Source organism: Cebus imitator, unplaced genomic scaffold (genome assembly GCF_001604975.1).
Source record: "Cebus imitator isolate Cc_AM_T3 unplaced genomic scaffold, Cebus_imitator-1.0 Scaffold3, whole genome shotgun sequence".
Taxonomy (NCBI): domain Eukaryota; kingdom Metazoa; phylum Chordata; class Mammalia; order Primates; family Cebidae; genus Cebus; species Cebus imitator.
Window position 1 is genome coordinate 7,646,779 of NW_016107318.1, and position 21,951 is coordinate 7,668,729.

A 21,951-nucleotide genomic window follows, 5' to 3' on the forward strand; every position below is an offset into this window, starting at 1 on the left:
AGACAGACAAACACTTATCAGAGTTCCATAACAGTCATAAAGGCCAGAAGGCTATAAAACAGTTTATGAGGATATCAAAGGGAAGATCTCAAAAAAGCTGATGCTTTTTTTTTCACTCAGCATGTAGTTTTTTAAAAAATAAACTAGTAGTGGTATACATCTCTAGATTCTTGAAGACCAGAGAAGCTCTGTTCCCTCCACCCCTCATTTGCCTAACTGGGACCACTTGCTGTGCCTCCTATTCTGTGTAGCTCTCCAAGTATTGTGAATTCTGTGACTTACCTACATTATTAGAACTATATTTTTTGCTTGGTTTTGGTGGCATCTTTCAATCAACCAGTGCCACTATTATGACAATAGTACCTCTCCTTACAACAACTCTAAGAGCTGGTATTATTACCAGTATTTTACATATGAGATTTAAATGACTTGACCAAGGTCATTGAGCAAATGAGTACATGGCAAAGCCAAGATTTAACCTCACATCTGTCTGATTCCACAGCTCATCCTCTTAACATCTGTTTCAAGTGAACAAACCTCAGGTGACTCTGCTTTAGAAATATCAAAATCTGGCTGTTCAGAGAAATAACTTTAAAAGCCACAAGTAGAGAATATGAACAGCAGATTGAACTGGAAGATGATGACGTGACCAAACCTAATGTAATCTTGGCTTACGGGTCCTTTTGAAATTACGTGAAAGACTAAAATCCAAAAAAAAAAAAAAAATGGTGTCCAGTTTGTATGGTTATCAATCAAAACTACTGATGCTTAATTTCATGACATTCCATAGATTAAAGACTTCATGAATCAGAGTACCATCTCTTCATAGCTGCAGCTGCAACTCTTTTGTCAGATCAGGAATATAATAACTACAGCTAAAAAAGCAACAATTGCAATTTGTAGATTGTATAAAAACCTCTGCTAACTCCAGATAATCTTCTCCCACTTAAGACCTTTACTCTGATACTAGAGTACATAAGTGTGTATGTATATGTAGGTGCGGGTGTGAATGTGTATGTGTAACTGGGCCATGTGCAAATGCTTTGGCACTCATGTGGAAGGAGAGAGATTTTAAACCAGTCTTTTCTGGTCTTCCATGGGTTGGAAAGTATGCATTCTATAGTGTGCCTATGAAGCTCACAGTGACTGCCTTCTTTGCTCCCCATCTAGAACAGGGGCTTCTGAGAGCCATGATTATATTAATGAAATATGACCCCATTCTTACTCCAGCTGTCCATAACTTTTGCCATATGGCTTTGCAGTTCTTCCCATTAGAAACCAAGTATATATTTTCTTCCTATTGATGTTGAAGTCAGCTGTGAAACTTGCCAATGGAACGTTGTCAGAGGATACAACTTGAGCAAAGGCTTTAAATGTGCATGTAAATTTGGGCTTATCCTCTTGAGTTACTAGCCTTTGTCTATGAGAGGAATATACCCCAGGTAGTACATTCTTCCATGTGGGTATCCGAGGAGGGTGAGAGACACAAGGAACAGACCTGAACAAGATCTGTAGCTCACAGTCAAGCTCATCCAAAATGAGCCCACAAACAAGTGAGCAAGAAATAAATGCTTATGATTATATACCCCTGAATTCTGGGATAGGTTATTACACAGAATTATTACAGCATTATTTGACAGATATATTTCTCCTTGAAACTTAACATTTAAGTGGAGAGACAAAGAGACTACCTATGGGAACTGAGTCATGTAAATGGCAGAGCTAGCTATGAAAGAATGTTGATCTCTTTTTCTGACTTACCTCTTTGCTTAATCTTTTTGTTTTTGCTCCTTTTTTCATCAAAGTAAAGTTCACAGAACATAGAATTAACCATTGAAAAACTAGCAATTCAGGGGTATTTAGTACATTCATAGTTTTACAATCACCACTTCTAATTCCAAAATATTTTCATCAGCCCCAAATAAAACTGGGTGACAATTATGCAGTTACTCCCAATTTCTCCCTCCTCCCTATCCCCTGGAAGCACCCATCTGCTTTTTGTTTTTATAGATTTACCTATTGCTATGGACTGGAGTGTGACCCTTCTCAAATTCGTATGTTGAAACCTTAGCCTCCCATGTGACTGCATTGAAGAGAAGGTCTTTAAGGAGACAGTTAAGGTTAAATGAAGTTATAAGCACAAAGCCCTGATCCAGTAGAGTTGGTGCCCTTGTAAGAAGATAAAGAGACACCAGAGCTCTTTCTGCCATATAAGAACACAGAGAAAAGGTGGATTTCTAGAAAACAGGAAGAGAACCCCTACCAGAACCCCAACCATGCTGGCAACCTGCTCTTGGACTTCCAGCTTCTGGACTGTGGAAATAAATTTATGTTGTTTAAAGTACCTAGTATATGATATTTTGTTATAACAGCCCGAGCTTTATCTGTTCATTAGTTGATGGATATTTGGGCTGTTTCCACCTTTTGGCTATTATTAATATTGCTCTATAAACATTTGAATACAGGTATTTGTTTAAGTACCCGTTTTTAATTTTAGGGTATACTTTGAGGAGAAGAGAAATTTCTGGGTCACATGGTAATTCTCAGAACGCTGAACTTTTGTTGCTCAGATCCTCAAAGCTGTTTCCTGGTTTTCATGTAAGAATTCTTCCTTGGATGTCATAAAATGGCCCCAGAATACTTTTAATACATCTCTTTTGTTGCTCTAAAATTGACATCTCTTACTTAAGCTAGGTTAATCCCTGTTACTTGCAACTAGAGGAACCTAGACTAACAGAGAATAAAATTTCTAATTTTTAGTCATAAGAAAAATGGGCCCAAAACTCCTCTTTCAAAGTTCTTCAGAGGGGTGGTCAACCCTTGGTGATAGTAATCAGTTGACTGTCTTGATAAGATTCTGAAATAAGACTTTACTATGAGATTTGCTTAGATTACCACTCACCTTTGGGAAAAGGCAGCATATGACCTTGCATTTAGAGCATATTCCAATTCAAAACGACTTCTTAAAGCTGTCACATGACTCCTGCTAGGTCCTCCCCGACTCACCAGGCAATCAGAAGATGAAGAAGGTGAGAGAGATCCACTGCTATTACTTGATGCAGGAGACATCAGCTGAGTGGAAGAGGAGCAATTTCAACTGTTTAATACTTCCAACAGTGAAGGCATAACATCAAATATGGATTTAACTTTCTATTCTAAGGTTTCCCATACTTTAATTTCTATTCACTTCAGCTTGCTTCTGGCTTTTCCTTTCAGGGAAAACCTAATGGCAACATCTGGCTAGCTTAATTTACTTTTTTGACCCAGTTCTGTGCTGACAGCTGGCCTGTTAAATTTATGCTCATCTTTCTGAAAACACAGTAGGCCCAAATCAGATTCATAAAATATATTTAGAAGGTTATTATTCAATGATCAAAAGATTCTTCACATTCTTCACTATGGCAATAAGAGTGATGGCAGAGTTCCTTTAAGTCATAGCTAAAATTATTCCCTTTACATAAAATTATTCCCTTTAAGTAAAATGAATTTACACACTTTTCCAAGAATACATCAGTTTTATAAGAAGAAAAATGCTTTAATGCCCAGCAAGTGTTTTCCCGTATTGAACAGGCCAATCCCTTTGCCACATGATAGTTCTTCAGATGTTTAAAAACAGCTGCTGAACTCATCCTAATTTTCTCTTTTCTGTGATAAGCATCACTAGTTTCTTCAACCAGTTTTCATGTTACATGATTTTCAACTCATTCACCAGTAAAATCTCTCTCTTCTAAAATGTGCATCCCAGTTTTAATTACTCCTTTAAAAGGCTCAGGGACACAACTGGGTACCACCTGGCTATTTCAGAACAAGAATAATTCTGTCTTTTGTTTTGCAGCAAGAGTCACTTTATATTCTAACTCCCAATGAGCTTATTATCCACAAGCATTCATGATGCTCCTAAGCCATGTCTCCACCATTTAATACTTTTATTATTTTTTCTTTGACTCTGATGCAGGACATTATATTTATATGTATTCCTGTTAAAATTATTCTTATTAGGCATGCACTATTACTTCATCCTCCAAGATTATCTAGAGTCCTGCTTTCAAATATTTTCTGTCCCTCTTTATTGTATCTGCATGTGAGATGAGTAGCTCCTTCTTGGCTTTGGTCTAAGCCATTGACTGAAAAGTTGAAGAGTACGGAGGATAAAGTCTTATGGAACTGCACAAGTCAGCCTCTTTAGGCTGACTCTGGTCCATTAATTGGTGCAATTCAGTTCAGCAAACTCTCTTAGCATGTAGACCATTCATCTTCTGCCCTGGGGGCAGAGTCTAAGTAAGAGGCTTAATCAATATATTGCAATAAGACGAGCTAGTTTAGCAGATTCTATCATGGTCCTTGTTTCTGGAATCCACCTCCAGATGGATCTATCCCATTAGGCTTGGAACAAACTTGCTCAAATCCTATGTTTCTAAATGGAGGACATTTTAAATTCAAGCCTTAAAGGTGTCCCTTAACACCTGAGGCTTCTACAGATGCTTTTGTCCACAGGGCCTGCTGAAGCCTCACCAAATATATGACTACTTCTCCCCACTTTCTGTAAGTCCCAGGACTGAAGAAGAGAAGGGAAAGAGGATCTTAGGTCTAAACACTGAAGCTTCTTTCCACACAAAAGTTTTCTTTAGAAATTCCAGCCAAGAGTCATGAGACAGAGCCACTCACTGCAGGCTGTAACTGCAACTAGGTCCGATGACTCTTAGTTGAGACTACTTTTTTTTTAAGGGAAAAAAAGCCTGCTTTTCTGGAATGGCTCCACTTAGAGACTTGGTTGTACAATCTCAGGTTAATGCTATTTCTCTCTATTGTTGCTCCCCCTGCATATGCAGATGCATACATGATCCTCTAAGTGTGATGTATGTTTTCCTCTGCCAGTAGCACTTATTTGCATTTGAGAATATATTATTTTTGAATCAGTATGCATGTTTTAGTTCCCTCACCTATTTTGAAATGCTATCTCTTAACCAGGTGTGTGGAAAATTAAGGCAATTATAAAGAAAATTAAAGCAAACAGCTTTAATAAGGAAAGAAAATTCCATTAGCCTGATTACCAACATATATCACATTAAGCAACATACATGTGGTGTAAAAGCAATGCATTCCAATTAATTTATGCACATATTTTATTGATAATTTTTTTCTCATTGAATGTAAATGAACAATAGCTTAACATTTTAGCTTACATATCTCTGTATGAAGAAACTTTTGCATAAAAAATCGATTTAATAATTACCTTCTAAATGTATTTGTTATACTTTCCAATATTTACTTATCAATTTTTTAAGCTGAGTATGACTATGTCCATTTGCCTGCCCTACTATTTGTTGGAAGGGCCCAAATTCACTCTGACTTTGCCTTTGTCCCTGTAGATACAGCTAATTCTGCTCCACCCTAGAAATTTAATGAATAGGGTATATATGGATGGAGTTATGGGTCCTCATAGTAACTTTTCATAAGTACCATCTCACCTACATTCCCTGACAGCCTTGGATATTCAGCGCTTTTTTTGGACATATTTCAGAAGCTAAACTTTTTACCTCAATGTTGCAGAGACAATCTTCTAACTTCATGACAACTTCAGAAAACTCAGGTCTTCCCTGTAAATAGAAAAAAAGAACTTTTTCTTTTCCTTGAAGAATAAAAGGAAGGAGACACTCTTTGGATTTTAAAATTGCGTATTAGCATTTGCAAAGAATGAGATTAACAATAAAGTATATTTTTTATTTAAAATACACTTTTATTGAAGTGTTAATTGAATGTTCATTTGCTGTTCATGGAAGAATGTTGAGTCTCCCTCTGATAAGAGTTTTAAGTCAGAATTTGCAACTACATTCAGATAATGAAATAGTGGAAAAGCTTTAATTAGCTTTGCATGTTTTTAAATGGCAGGTTTCCTCTTCAAAATGAAAGAATAATAGCGAATACTAAAAACTATTAACTATGTCAGTGCCTTGTAATATACTGCACACTATGTATAAAAAGAACTGCTAAAACCAGATTTATAATGAACTTCACTTTTGAAAAGATCATCTCAGATTCAAAACTAAGATGACGATAGAAACCTCAGAACTATGCCTTACTTTAGGGTTTAAGATAAGCTTTTTAAAAATTTTTAGACAGTGTCATTAAAGTTATTGCCCATTAGAAACCTTTGTGTCAGGTGAGTTTGGTTAAAAAAATGTTGCATTCCAAATACATTTCAAACTTTGTTCCAGTTGCAAGGGATATAAAAATGATTATTGGGGAAATTCTTGGAAGTTTAGAAAATGGTCTCTTTCGAGGAAATTATTTTCCTTCTTTTGTGGGATCCTAAAACCATACATTCTATCATTTCTCTCTATGAAACTTTCACTACCAGGAGGTGAAGAGCCCAATTTAACATTCAGGTGCAGTAACCAACTAACTTAGATTCTAAGTAGAACAACTTCTCCCCTACTATCTAGCACGTCCCTGAGAACATTGCTTCCCTTATAAACTGTTCCCTCTCACAATCTCCTTGTATCTCTAGGTTGGTGGGGGCACTGGGAGCAGTGACAGCAGTGGGGTGAGCAAAGCCCTGTGTCTTCCTTGCTGTCACTGCTACTTCCAAATGCTTTCTCCTCTGAACACCATCAGCCTGTCAGGCTACACCACCAGAGTCTAGTCACACACCCTCATTCTTTGGGGATCTTAAAAACTGGCTACTTCATACTCTCTGACACTGCTCTTTGTACTTTTATTATCCATATAAATGGTCATTAAAATAGCCTGACCTCTGGGTTCCTTTGCTGACTCTTCTCTAATGAGCTTTTCCTCCAAACCCCGTTAGTCATTCAGCCTTTTAGTTATACCCTAGACCCTGTCACGACCAATGCCTGCAACCCCTCCATACTCTCCAACCTCTCAATCTTTATTAGACAACTCTCTGAGCTCTGTCTCCTTTCTCTCTAGCTCACTTCTTCTAGAAACCTAACTCCAACAATCTTTGATCACACTGGTTCTTAGAAGCCATTTTACCACTTAAAAAAACGGAACAAAATAAGAGCTTTTTATTATGAGCATTTGCAAATATGTCCTAAAGTAGATACTCTTCTATCTGCCTATCTACCCACCTACATATCTTTTTCCCAATTGTTTTCTTGCTTATTTCATCATCTATTCTCTGTCAGTTTACCTTTACCTACCTTATATTTCATTTCCATGTATCACTTAGATTCACTTCCAACTATCATTCCCTTCCACACATCCTCAGCTTCCTTGCCTCATCTTGCATTTTGTACACTACTGAAAAAATCCTAGCATTTATTGAATCCATTCTGCCTGGTCTCACTTCAAAATCATGACCTTCTAACCTCCCATAGATTATCAGTACTGCGCAGAGACGATTACATATTTCCAGCCCATTCACTCTTTCACACTTCAGATGGCTATTTTGTACCTTCTCCGGTCTCCTCAAACCTTTAGTTCCCACTGCTACACTGAACTACTCACCTATAACCCACTTAATTTGCCCTGACTTTTGTTTATTTGGATGATCTTTGCCTAATTCTGAGGCCAACTCCTTTACCTGTGTGCTCCAGCAATAATTCTCTCATCTATTTTTTGCATTGTGCGTGTTCCATCTTTATTGTTTAATCTCCATATACAGACATACCATACATTCTCCTATCTTAAAAGCAAACAGCAAAATAAAGCTCTTAACATCTCTTCTTCAAGCTTTTTCTTCAAGCTACTGCTCCATTGTTGTTTACCTTTACAGCAAAACTGTTCTAGAGTTATCTAAATTTGCTCTCTCTAATTCCCCACCTCCCATTTGCAATCCATCCTAATCAAGCTTTCTCTACAACACTGCTGAAACTGCCCTTGTCAAGTTACAACCATCTCCTCATTGCTAAATTCAATGGTTACGTCTCAGTGATCATCTCACCTGGCATAGCATTAAATACAAGCAACAATTCCTTGGTCCCTGAAACATGTTTTTCAACTGGCTTTGAGGACATCATTTTCTTACTTTTTTTTTTTTTTCTGCTCTCATTGGCTTCTTCTTAGTCTACTCTTTTGGTTTCTTCTCTCCTCCTTAAGTTTTTATTTCCCCAAGATTCAGTCTTTGAGTCTCTTTACCCTTTAGAGTTAATCTGTTGAGGAGTTAATTCAGCTTCATGCCTTCAAAAAACAACTCCCAGATTTCTATCTCTAGCCCAGAACTTTTTCCTGAACCCTAAACTCATACATGCAATTAATTATATTTATAGCCTTTCCCATTTCAGTAAATGAAAACTCCATCCTTCTTGCAGAGGCAAAAAAAAAAAAGAAGAAAAAAAGTTGATCTTTGACTTCTCTTTATCATACTTGCCTCTAAAGTATCAGCGAATTATATTGATCCTACCATTCAGTATTTGAATGATCAAGTAGCTTATATTAGATCAACCCACCTATAGAAAACAACTAAAACTCTGGACAAAATGTAAATGACAGCTACCTGAAGGCACTGGAAAGTTAATAAAAGCAAGTAGATCCTGGAACTAGTATATTTCCCACCTTGCTCGCTCTCTCTGTATATCATTTAGCCTGAGGGTAGACCACTTCTGTATTTTAGGAAACAATTAACATTCTGATGGTTTGCTTGTTTGAAGGGCCAGAGGACAGAATTCAGGGCAACTGGAGTGTAGCAGTTTTATAACAAATTACCAAAAACCTAGTGATTTAAAACAATGTCCATTTATTATCTGTTTCCATGGGTCAGGAGTCCAGTATAGATTACCTGGGTTCTTCGCTCAGAGTTTCACCAGACTGAAATCAAGGAGTCAGTGGGCACTGTGATTCTCATCTCATCGAAGAGGCTGAGGGCCTCTTGTAAGGTCATTGGTTGTTGGCAGAACTCATTTCTTTGTGGTTGTATGACACATGTCTGTTTTCTTGCCAATCGTTGTCCAGTAATGACTCAAATTCTAGAGGATGCCTACAGCTGCTTGCCACATAGGGAGTTCACACTATGGCTGTTTGCTTTTTTTTTCTGATGGACAAGGGTACCTGCCTCTGACTTCTTACTCTGTGACCAGCTGTAAAACTTATTCTGCTTTTAAAGGACTCACCCAATTAGACAAGGCCCACTTGAGATAATCTTCATTTTGCCATATGATGAAACATAATCATGGGAGTAATACCTCATCATATTCACAGGTTCTTCCCACACTGAAGGGAAGGGTTTCCACATGGCATGTACGGGGAATAGGAATATTGCAGGCCATCTTAGAATCCTGCTTATCACAAATGGGCAGGAGAAAATGAGAAGAGATCCTGGAAAAAGCTCTGGAATCTGTGTGTAAATTCTGCCTAAATCTCTAGTTGGCCCCCAACCACACATGCGTGAGGCCGACTAGCCACCCAATTAGAGCTAAAATAAATGAGCTGAGATTAGATCTGCTGCCCCTTGCAGGGCATTCTTCTTACTATTTTCTCAGACTGGAATTATCTAATGCTTATTTTATGCCCATGGAAATTCACTGCACTCTGCAAGGCACAACTCAAGCTACATCCTTCTTAAAACATCCAAGTTATTCCACAAAATGAATATTCACTTGAATTTAGATTTACTTCATTTCTCCTTGTTTATAGATAGGTATTTACATGTCTATCACTAGCTAGAAAGTGCTTTGATGATAAGCGATGGTTTATTTACGCTTATACAGCAAGCACGTTCCATCAGACAGGTTAAATGAGCTCAAATTTGTTAAATTAAATTGCATTGTTATAAAAAAAAATCATCTGGAATGTGCTTACCTCTCATCCTTGTCTATACCTTATCATCTCTTGCTTATATCACTACAATTGCCTCCTATTTTCTCTACTTCTCTTCTTTACCTGTCTGAAAGTATGTTCCCAATCCAGTAGTTAGTAATCATCATTTAAAAATATACATTGGACCAAGTAATGCCACTCACTATAGCCTCCAATTACTTCTCATGTTATTTGGGTAAAAACTCCATCTCTAAGTTATACAACAATCTGCTCCTCTTATCCTGTGCCTCCTTTTCTTCTCCTTCATCTTGTGCACTCCACTGTGGCCACATCAACCACCTCATGCCCTTGAGAACTTTGCATTGGGTTCTCTCCACCATGACGCACTAACACCCTTCACCTTTTCCAGCTTATTGTTCAAATGTTGTTTTATCAGAGACATTTTCCTTGTTTGTCATATTTAGAGCTCTCGGGCCAAAGCAATCTTCTCCTTTTCTTGTTTTATTTATTCTATAGCACTTATCACTACATGACTTAATACATACTTTATGTTATTTGTTTATTGTTTATATCCTTTTATAGAAAGTGCACTTCACAAGGGCAGGGACTTCTCAGCCACTGCTCCATCCCTAGTACTGGGAGCAGTGCCTAGCATACAGAAGGTGAGCTACAAATGCTTGCTGTACAAATGATATAATTAATCATTTTATGTTTTTTTAAACATTTTATTTTGTTCTCAAACTATCTTATTATACAGGTAGAGGGTTTTATTATAATCTGCTCCTTATTTTATTTATTTATTTATTTTTTAATTCAACCAGGGAAGACATTACAAATGAATTGTCTTTCTTGAACATAAAATTCAAATGATGTTATATATTTCACTGGGAAGTTGGAAAAGCATAAGAATAACGGCAAAAATTAACATTTACTAAACACTTAGAGTACCCATTTAACTCTTACAATACTCTGCATTGTAGGGATTTATTATTATTTCGATTTTACGCATGAAAAAGCAGAAAATAACAAATAAAATGTTTTTTCTAAGATAATATAGTCAGTAAAAACAGAGCAGAATTCAAAACTAAGTAGAGCTTGTGATCTTAATCTTGACTTCATATTCACTCCCTAAGTGTGGCATTTAAATCTATAAGGAGTAAGAATTTAGTTGTAATCATGTAAGATTCAGTGCCTGAGATTAGTTTTGCATACTAGAAGAAACACTGGACTGAAAGTTAAGAGACTTGGTTAAATACCTACCAGCTATGTGATTTAGGATGGTTTATTAACGATTCTGAGCTGTTTCTTTAGTCACCAATTGGGTTGCAGAATTAAGAGAACTAAATAAGATAATGTTGTAAAAGCACTACAAACTATACATTGTTTTGCAAAGTAACTTAATTTTTCAAAATACTAAGAAATATGCCCTGGATGTGAGCTCTCTGAATTTATAGCCAATGCTTTAACGTTTAGGTTTAAATTCTATGCAAATTAAGGAATGTAGTTATTTATCTGGCACCTTGTGAGAACACTAAGGTGCTCATTGAACAGCAGAAATTACCATAATGCCTCATGAGCTTTATGTACTGAAATAATGGACAGTAAATGTCAACATTATGATATGCATTGCCTTCTACTTCCCTTTCAGGTGAATGGTTGGTACTCTTTGCCATCACGTTGCGGTTGGTGGCAGCTTGCCCTGAGTCGTGTGTGGTGTGCACCAGAGATGTAACCCTCTGTCACCAGCTAACCTATATACTAGGTAATAAAACTAATAACTCTAAAAAGTAGTGGTCAGTGAACCTGGAAAACTGGCTGCCATACCTTTCATTGTACTGACTGTTCTCTGTGCTCAGCTGAAAAGATGTAACCCTTTAATGAATACACTTCATACAATGACTAAAGAGACTGGTAATATTTTATTTTCCTGTTCCTGAGGGTCTCAACCAAAACTATTTAAAGACCTTCATAGGTAATAGACATAGTTTGCTATTGCAAAGGAATATTACCATTTTCTCTAGCTGCACACTTAACAAATACATCATTTTAATTATATTTTTGTACATACTTTGTGTAGACTTGAACCCTACCACCAGCTAGAAGAAATATAAATGAATCAGAAACCTGAACTACAATTGTTCAGCATTAGTAAGATTAAGTGATGTACCAGTGAAACAGATTATTATCAAAGTGCATCTCATTTTGAAAGTCTAGTCTTTTTTTATTGGTGGTAAATGAGCTGTAGAAATGCTAACAAGATACACTGCCTGTATTCATTACATATTGCTTGCTTAAGTCAACAATTTAATAAGACACCTTATTAACAAATTTGAGGAGAATGTGATTTACATCCTGATATCCAAGAAGAGATAAACAAGCTATAAGCTCTGCCAATGGAAAATTTCCATAGGCAGCCTGAGTTAAGACACAGTGGAAGAGAATAATTTCTTCCATTTCTAAAATCCTACGACTCTGGTAATGAGGAGGTAGATGTTGTCACCACCCTTGACAGGGCAGAGAAGGTTTCAAGGATAGTTGATGTGTATATTGTTTCTAATCAGTATTGAAAATGCTTTAACACTAAACTCTCACCATCTAAAATAGATTTCTTGACTTCACTACGTTTATTTTTTCTGATCAGAGATGGCTGATGTCTGTAAGAAACAAATATTTCTCATCTACATTATTGCACCTCAATATCCTGCTTCTCATTTACAGAACACCACATTTGTGAAGTTAGATTTCATAAATACAGAGAATAAAATGGATGACTTGTGAGTGGGGTTTCTGTCTAGATCTACACAAGAAATAATTGACAGAAATAACAGCCTGCGCGTTCAGAGTCAGCAAATCCCTAAAGGACTGGGGACCCATGAAAGGAAAACTCCTTCATCCCATATCAAAAACAATGATGAGAGGAACAAAATGCCAAACTGGCCAGAATTATTAGAATTCAAATAATCCATAATAAATGCTGAAAAAACTACCAGGATTTAAGCTTGCTTGTGCTGCAGGGATGAGAACAATTCTTCCAAAAGAAGGCACTCTGAGAATCTTTTGTCTTTTATCTATTTTTTAATCTCTTTGTTTCCGCACTGCAGTCTCAATTTCCTAAGGGATTTGTGATTTGCTTCCCTGTGGTTGACTGTTCCAATATCACCTGTAGACCTCCCAGTGACAATGGGCTCCTCCATCCTTATGATACTGTCATTTGCAGTCAAAACAATTTTAGCATGATAAAGATGTGTTACAATAACTCCTGATTATAATACATCTTTATTGAGTTAAAATGCTTTGATTTCTAATGACAGAGCAGTGATAGCTCTGAGGTGATTATGGTGAAGGGATTTAACAGTTGGAGGCTCTGAGTACCACCTGTCATCACATGATGGACTTCATTGGAGGGAACAGATATTAGACAGGAGGCCAAGATGGCCCAGACTATAATGAGAACCCCACTGACAGACCCTTGGGTTGTCTGGAGTGAATATATATCCTTACCAAGTTGTCAACTTTTAGCCTGGGGCTAAAAAGCAGAAACCAACGCTCCTTCTCACACTCCCCACCCCAACATGCACCTTTATGTTTGGAAAAAAGATGATTGACTTCACAGCATAAATAAATATACGTTGCTATGAAACACTGACTAGGGGGCTCAGACACAGGCTCAGCTGTTAGTTGACTCTATTCCGGGTCTGCAGGGCTAGAGCAGGTCAGTACACAGCCTCAGAGGAAGGGCCTGAAAAGACACCTTCAACGTAACATCGATGAAGATAATCCGAAACAATGAATTAACTTTGACATCTAAAGTAACAGATGGGTTTATGTTTCTCAAACAAACATGTCACAGTAGCAAAGGATATAAAAATCCGTCATTTTGATATACAGCCAGCTTCCCCTTAAATGTAGAAATCAGAAAATCATTTTCATGTTGTGTATTGTTTATTGTTCTTACCCAGGTGATAAGATTGCTCAGAGGGTATTGATTCTCTCTGCTCTCCACCACACCCCCTCCCACTCATGTATATCCTGCATCTAGTCTGTGCTTTTCTTCCCCACAGCAGCCCCTATGACCACGAGGGTTTTAATCATCACTGATGGATATCTCTCCTCTATTGAGAGCACAAACCTGTCTCTCTTGTTTAACCTTGCCCTGCTCTCCCTGAGCAGAAATGGTATCGAGGATGTTCAGGAAGATGCCCTGGATGGCCTTACGATGTTGCGGACCTTGTTGCTGGAGCACAACCAAATATCCAGCTCTTCACTCACGGATCACACCTTCAGCAAGCTTCACAGCCTGCAGGTGCTGGTGCTGAGCAATAATGCTCTCCACACCCTACGAGGGTCTTGGTTCCGGAACACGCGGGGCCTGACCCGGCTTCAGCTGGATGGGAATCAGATCACTAACCTCACAGACGCTTCTTTTGGAGGCACGAATCTCCACAGTCTCAGGCATCTGGATTTATCCAACAATTTTATTTCCTACATTGGGAAAGATGCCTTCCGGCCCCTGCCTCAACTACAGGAAGTGGACCTTTCCCGAAATAGGTTAGCCCACATGCCGGATGTTTTTACTCCACTGAAGCAGCTAATCCTTCTGAGCTTAGATAAGAACCAGTGGAGCTGCACTTGTGATCTCCATCCCCTTGCTCGGTTTTTAAGAAACTACATTAAGTCTTCTGCTCACACGCTCAGGAATGCCAAGGACCTAAATTGTCAGCCATCTACCACAGCTGTGGCAGTTGCAAAGAGTGTGCTGAGGCTGTCTGAGGCTAACTGTGATTCCAAAGCTCCCAACTTCACTCTGGTTCTAAAGGATAGAAGTCCCCTCCTCCCAGGGCAGGATGTGGCCCTGCTGACTGTCCTTGGCTTTGCAGGTATGCCGGGGAGAAGTGTGTCCTCCTCTTCTCTTTTCTCTTATCCATATTTTTGCGGCATGCTAAATGATGCTTATTTCAGACACTTGGGGGGAATTCACCAGGGCTATGGAAAGGAGAGGTTGCCAGTAGATGTGGGAGGATATTAGCTCATTTGGCACAGGTTGTAAGAATTTCCTATTTCAGGGAAGCTATCTAACATACAGGAAAGAGCCCTGGACCAGAATTCAAGAGCCCTGGTCCTGGTATAACTAGCACTGTGATTTTTAACATGTTCAACTTGCTATTTAGACTTTAGTTTCCTTGTGTGTGATACAGGAGTAATAATATCTATATTTCATCAATCATCCATTCACCAAAGAATACTGGTGCATTTGTTATGACACTAGGAGATATTTAAAAACTTATGGGACGTAGACTCTTTCCTCAAGGCACTTACATTTGTGTGCTTCTCAATGGTACATAGTAAGAGTCACAAGCTTTCACAGATGCACAAAGAGATGCTATTATGGAAATCACATATATTTTAGTCTGCAATGTTTATATGGCACAGTAGTTATGTTAATGAGTTCTGTAGTTGCATTGCCCAGGATTGAATCCTGGCTCTGCTCTTATTAGCTGTGTGACTTTGGTTACATTATCTAACATCTCTGTTCTTTGGTCTTGGTCCTCCTCCTGTTGTGGGGTTTGAATTCTTCTAAGATTTCTATTTGTTCAACTCTATATAAACTTGGCCCATACTTCCCAGACCAACTAAAGGGAGGATCATATACAATTCTGTATATATTTTTTTGTAATTTAAAATTTATTAAACTATGCATCCAGCTATCATTACATCTCACTGGATGAATAATATAAAATGACACAATGTAATTAGTTGAAGACCAAAGATATATGAGATTTCTTAAGTTATCTAGCTCGATGTGTGTGTTTTCCCCTATGCTCTCAGTGCATAGTGAAATCCTCTGCACTCGTGGTAACCATGGTGATGAGGAGAGAAGAGGGGAGAGAGAGAGAGAGAGAGAGACCAGAGACCGACAAATGGCATCCAAGACTGATGTATTTTGAATATGTGCTGTAAATCATTATTCCATAACAATCATCTAGTGAATTAATTGATTGTATTTTTACTAACTTTTAATTAGGATAGATGGAGACCAGCATCAGGTGTAGGTGATGGAACTACCAACAGCAGTAATCAAACTCACTTGGAAGGAAATTCAAATCTTAGGAAGATAAATTGTTTTATAAACCACACAACTATGTCAGAAATTGTATGTGCTAAGAAATAATTTACCATAGAAGACATAAGTGATAGGGCATCAGACGGGTTTTCCTTAAATGTGCTTCTTTCTTAGAATACTAGTACTAGTGAATAATTAATAGATATTCTTATAAAAACAGATGCACACATAGGGAATAGATGGTGGGGTTCAAATAGGTTTAGGAAGTACCAGGTTTAGCAAAGTGAAACGGGTGTACTCACTGCAGCACTTCTTATAATCTTTCATTTTCTAATGAGCATTATAAATTTCTAAGAGGAAGATGTGATATGGAGCATTTCTTGAAGTTATTTGGCCATAATCCCTTTTTTTTTTAATAGAGGATTTCACTGAATTTGTGTTCTAGGGGACATCGTTTTGGAAATATAATAGAGCAATTTTAAGTATCCTTTAGTTATCTTTTACATATGTTTTCAAAAATATGTATTCAGAAATATATTTAGCTACATTAACAGCTCTTTATTAGTGTTGAGATGAATACAAATTCTAGAAGATTCCAAAGGTTTTGTCAAAGTGAAAGGGAGCTTAATATACATGAATAAATTCTGATAAATTATAAATATGATTACATATATGTTAGGTTTTGGTTTGTGAAATTATCATACTAATATATCTTTCATCAAATAATTGTTAAATTATAGGGCTTTGAGTCTTTATAAAGGCTCTGATTTTTTTATGTTAATTTGCTCCATTAAGATTCTACTCTTTCTGAAGTACAAATGTGGTGAATTATCTATACTTCTAGATTGTGGAAAAAACACTTAGAACTATAATTTTGCCTATGATTCCATTTTCTTCTTCAGCTGTAGCTAAGTCATAAAAATTCAAAGGAATATAAATAGCTATATTCAGTAAATTTAAAACTAATAAGTGGTTATTTGGCATCAAACACTAATATCTTGACACTTAATGCTACGAACTGGTAGATAAAAAGTTTTTATGAAGCTGTAACGTATTTCTAATGTTTCAATGAGAACTTATCATTAATTTTCCCTTTTTCTCTTGCCAACTCTCAAAGATTGTTAGAACAGTTTTTAAAAATAGAAACAATGCCCATGGCAAAGAAAATTCAAACAATCCTCTTAACAGCACGTTCTGCCTGCCTACAAGCTTCATTTGCTGCTTTTGCTTTCTGCACTAATGGCAAGTGACCACACCTGACTGGTAATGGGATACAGATATATACCCAGCATCAACAGCAGGGGAGTGAGTGGGTCCCTGCCATTCAGACACAATTAGAGGGGAAACTGTATCTTATAATCAGATTATGTTTACTCTCATTTCAATGGCTGATTCACTTAGCTTAAAGAAAACTTAGCTTTCTCCTTCCTTTATTATTTGGCTTACTAACTGCATCAGTCATATAAAATATCCTCCTAATGACTTTTTAAAGTTTTTTTCTAATAGCTGAGTCTTCCAGGAACCAATAGAGCAATGTAAAACCTAAACAATGGTAGCTCAGTAATAATAATCATAATCACAAATTGCAATGAACACTCATGAACTTTATGATATCAAAGCACTGTATTAACTATGTTACATATATTATTTAATCAGTTATCCTTATTTGAGAAAGAAGGTAAAATAAGTGTTAGAGAAATTGGAAAATATCCAAGAAAATTGTGAGAACATAGCTTTGTATCTTGAGTTTTCTTACCCATATGAGTTAAGGAGTAGCTCTAATATTTAATTTTTTAATATGTACTTTAACATTTTAAAACCAAAACCCTTGTTTGGGATAATTTAAACTCTAGAATCTGTCAATAAAAGGATTATTATTTACATAATTTTGCTACAACTTTAAAAAATGTGCCTTTAATAGAGATTACTTCAGTATGTTATAGCACTTTCCAAGGGTGTATTGTTGGTAAATGAGTTAAAATGGATTTAGGAGCTCAAGATATGGTAAACTATACAATGGTTTGAGAATTTTACCAGAAACTGCTATTCTCTTTGTTTGTTCTTCATCCTTAACAACAACAAAAAAACATAACTTCCCTTTTCATTTAAGTTTTCATTAACATTGTCTCCAGTGGGTAGAACTAGGCATGGTGTAGCCAATCAAAGAACCTAGACGCTGAGATCATCTCATTCACTGTCCTTATTTCCAGAGAAGGGCACTGTCCTAAGGCAGATGTGGGCTTAGGACACAGATCTCTTTATTCAACCTGTACTGACACCATGTCTTCCTAATCACATCTTGAGGATGTATAAAATTAGATCACCAGAGATTTCATTATCAGGATTCATAAACAGAATCCCTTCTGTTGATTTAAGAATATTTAGTAAACATTTCTGGAGTGCCTCCTTTGTCTCAGAGTTGTGGACACTAGGGATAGAATGTTGAACAGGGCTGAATGAATCTGTCGCCTCACAGTGCTTAATTCTAGCAGAGGAGGGCAGTCTGTGAAGAAGCAAATGAACGAATAAACACAATAATACACTTTATTAGTGTGAAGAAACAAGGAAAATCACTGTGATAGATAATGAGGGTATGACCTCAGGGACACTGGTTTGAACATTTAGGTGGTTGAGGAGGCCATTTGTCAAGATAGGAAAAAGTGAAACAGAAACAGGTTAGAGTCGGCATCTGGGTTTGAGAAACACTGGTCCTTGCATAGAACATGAAATGACAGTACCAGGCAGTCTGATATTAGATGTCATTCATTCTATTATGAGAGCTCATAAAAGGAAGTGCCATAGACAGAAAAACTAATGTTACCGCAGGACCCATTTTATCTTAAATGAATTTCAGCTCATGAAACAGCCCTTTTTTCTACCAAAGAGATTCCAGATGGTGTTGTTTCTTATAATCTTTAATATGTATAAAGATCTAAATTGGAAAGTAGAACAATGTCCATGATAGCCTCTCTCTGGACTGATATTTTTCCAAATGGTGAAGGACTTCCTACCCATTCTGATATCTTTCAAGTCATTAACCTTTGTATTTGTGGTTTTTACATTTGATGATTTATATGTTTCTTCCCAAGATGTTATCTTTTAATGGTCTCTCTATTTGTCACAGGAGCTGTTGGTCTCACGTGCCTAGGTTTAGTTGTATTTAACTGGAAACTCCAACAAGGCAAAGCAAATGAACACACATCAGAAAACCTTTGTTGCAGAACCTTCAATGAACCCCTGTGTGCTCATGAGGCAAGAAATTACCACACTAAGGGATACTGTAACTGCCACTTAACTCAGGAAAACGAGATAAAGGTCATGTCCATTGTGGGGTCCAGAAAGGAAATGCCACTTTTACAGATAAATAGCCATCAAGCAACATTGGTCTCTGAGTCCACAACCCTTGATGGATCATTTGGAAATCTGAAAAAGAAAGACCATGGGGTAGACAGTACTTTCTTTTGCCAGGATGATAGATTGCCGCATTCAGGTTGTTCAGAGCCTCCTGGAAATATGACAGCTTTTAATGAAGCAAGCTTACTTACAACATATTATCCAAAGAAAGTTGAAAAGCTAAGGAATCTTGAGCCTGGAGAAGTCCAGCCTCAAACTCTGCAACAGCATGTAGTAAGAACAGAAGGTGAGTTTGTCTTGTTTTAGAAAATCTCACTCTGTTTAATTCTTATTGAAGGAGGGAGCCTCCCTCCTTTAATTTCCTCAACAGGAAATGCTATAAAAATCACTGTAGCACTAGTCTATTCCTTTTCTAAAAATACTGTGTGTGTGTGTGTGTGTGTGTGTGTGTGTGTGTGTGTGTATGTGTATGTGTATGTGTGTGTGTTTAGGGTGAGGTGGAGATAAAGTATTCTTACTTTTAGGAGCTGAGAGTACATCTCTCGGCTGCTAAAAGTAAATTTTGAGGCCAAACACCTAACAGTGTTTAAAAAAGAAAAAAGTAGTCTTTTAAATAGCCATAGTACTGTTAAGATCTATGGGATGGCTAGTATCAGCTTTTATTCCAACATCCTTTGAGCTCTAATGCCAATTCTGCAGTAAGCAACCTTCCCAGAGCATGACATGTTAGAAGAATGGGCCTTCTAATGCTAGTGATTCATTTCAGGAATGATGTCAAGAAACATACTTTGCTTGCTGAGCTGTCAGGGATGATAACTTCCCAGTCCAGGGAAAGTCAGGACTTAATTCATCGTCCCATGTTGGGAGCCAAGTGAATCTGGCCGTGACATCTACCCACTGTACATGGGCGATGTCAATATTTAGGTGGAGGCAGTGAATTAAATGTCTTCCTTTTTCTTCCTGAATAGCAAGGCTATGCTTTCAGGCTCAGCAGTGAAAACGGTGACAGCTGCTCTGTAAAGAGGTTCCTGTCATTTATTTGAATTGGTTTACAACAAGAAGAGCTTTCTCTAAGAATATGAATGACAGAGGTGCTGTATCAAGAAATTCTTACCACAGGGGTCTAGCCCTAAGGATGGATTTAGGGGCAACTGGATAAGAATAAAACCATATGTTATTTCACGTATGTTACAAGGTAGGATGTGAGTTTATTTCATTGCATTCCCACACTCCGGTTCTTACCAGTGTCTGGGGGTTGATAATTTCACTCAAGACAGGGATGGCTGAGGAAAGAAACATACACCATAGAAACCACATCATATTGGCTTTATATTAGAAGGAAATAAGCACTTAACCTTTCATTAGAATCATACCTTAGGCAGATGTTTCATTTCATCTTTTAACTTTGTCCAATGCCTGCACTTCTCTGTGGAAAACTCTTGTAACTGAAGGGGATGCAGTCTTTTAACCATTTAAAACCCACTCTGTTGTTTCATACTGAGAACAATGTTTTGTCAGACTTACATGAATATTTTTAAGAAATACCTGAAATTCTGCTACATGCCAGGCATTGTACCAGAACTAGAGAGGGCAGGTATTTGAGGAGAAAACAGCCAACATCATATCTGCTCCAGAACAGAAATTGGTAAAGAAAAAATGCCACTCCGATTATGCCGTCTGACTTGGGAACAGAATTATAGGCTTTCCAGGGTAGAGGGGACTTTAGATCTAAACTAATAGCTCTTAATGTTTGTCTTTGAGTCACAGAACTCCCTGAGACTCTGACAAAGGCTACAGATTCTTTCCCCAGCATAATTTGTATACTCACATAAAGCTCCCATCTAGTCCAATATCCTAATACCCAGAGAGCAAGTGGCTTCTCCAAGGTCACCCAGAATGTTGATAGCAGATCTTAGATTGGAATTAGATGCTAGTCTGTGACTTAGATCATCTCTTGGGGCAAAGTGGAGATGAAGTGTCTCTACCCTTAGGAGCTGACAGTACATCTTCTGTCTACTAAAAGTGAATTTTGAAGCCTAACACCAAACAAGTTAAAAATGAAAAAAAGAGGAGCCTTTTAAATAGCAGTCATGCTATTAAGATCTATTGGATGTTTTGCGGTTAAAATTTCCTTTTTTCTCACAGAATAGAAAACTTTTCTTTTTCTGAATGAAAATATTTCATAAAATAATAGAAAGTATACTAATAAATAATTTTAAATTTTAGATGCATTGTGGTTAAGACAATAGGGTCATTTAATGTCAAATAGACTTGGATTTAATTCCTGGTTTGAACCCTTAGCTGATATGTGACTAGGGGAAAGAATTTAACTTATTTGAAGCTTATTCCTCCATCTGTACAAGTTATAAGAGAGTAAGATCTGTCCAATGGATAACGTCTCTTGTGAATATTAAAAGAGATATGAGCACAATGCCTAGCTTTTAGCATGTGCGCAATTAATGGTATTACTATTTTTTTGTCAATAATATTATTTATGCTTATAGGGCCATAGAGACATCTATCCCCGAATAGTAAAAGGAAGCTTTCTTTCTAAACAGTTCATTATGTACTGTTTTCTTTTTAAATTTTCTTTCTTTCTTTTTTCTTTTTTTGAGATGGGCTTTCATTCTTGCTGCCCAGGCTGGGGTGCAATGGCATGATCCCAGCTCACTGCAACCTCTGCCTCCTGGGTTGAAGCGATTCTCTTGCCTCAGCCTCCTGAGTAGCTGGGATTATAGGCAGTCGCCACCACACCTGGCTAATTTTTTATTTTTAGTAGAGATGAGGTTCTCCATGTTGGTCCGGCTGGTCTTGTACTG

At 37.3% G+C, this 21,951-nt stretch overlaps 2 protein-coding genes across 6 annotated transcripts in view; one reads left to right on the forward strand and one right to left on the reverse strand.

Annotated features, from left to right (window-relative positions):
* The window catches only part of LOC108306626 (serine/threonine-protein kinase TNNI3K), a 326,709-nt gene that overhangs the window by 46,759 nt on the left and 257,999 nt on the right, over nt 1-21,951 (reverse strand). For all 4 annotated transcript variants that reach the window (XM_017531750.2, XM_037739690.1, XM_037739692.1 and 1 more), the window contains 2 exons: nt 5,538-5,597; nt 2,903-3,072 (listed from right to left, as the gene is read on the reverse strand). In XM_017531750.2, coding sequence (XP_017387239.1) covers nt 2,903-3,072; nt 5,538-5,597 — 230 coding nt within the window. The remainder of the gene's footprint in view (nt 1-2,902; nt 3,073-5,537; nt 5,598-21,951) is intronic.
* The window catches only part of LRRC53 (leucine rich repeat containing 53), a 42,305-nt gene that overhangs the window by 16,539 nt on the left and 3,815 nt on the right, over nt 1-21,951 (forward strand). Inside the window, exons 2-4 of one of the 2 annotated variants that reach the window (XM_037739686.1) lie at nt 11,366-11,479; nt 13,779-14,594; nt 18,903-19,418. In XM_037739686.1, coding sequence (XP_037595614.1) covers nt 13,787-14,594; nt 18,903-19,418 — 1,324 coding nt within the window. In that variant the 5' untranslated portion in view covers nt 11,366-11,479; nt 13,779-13,786. The remainder of the gene's footprint in view (nt 1-11,365; nt 11,480-13,778; nt 14,595-18,902; nt 19,419-21,951) is intronic. The other variant, XM_037739688.1, reaches the window with a different exon arrangement.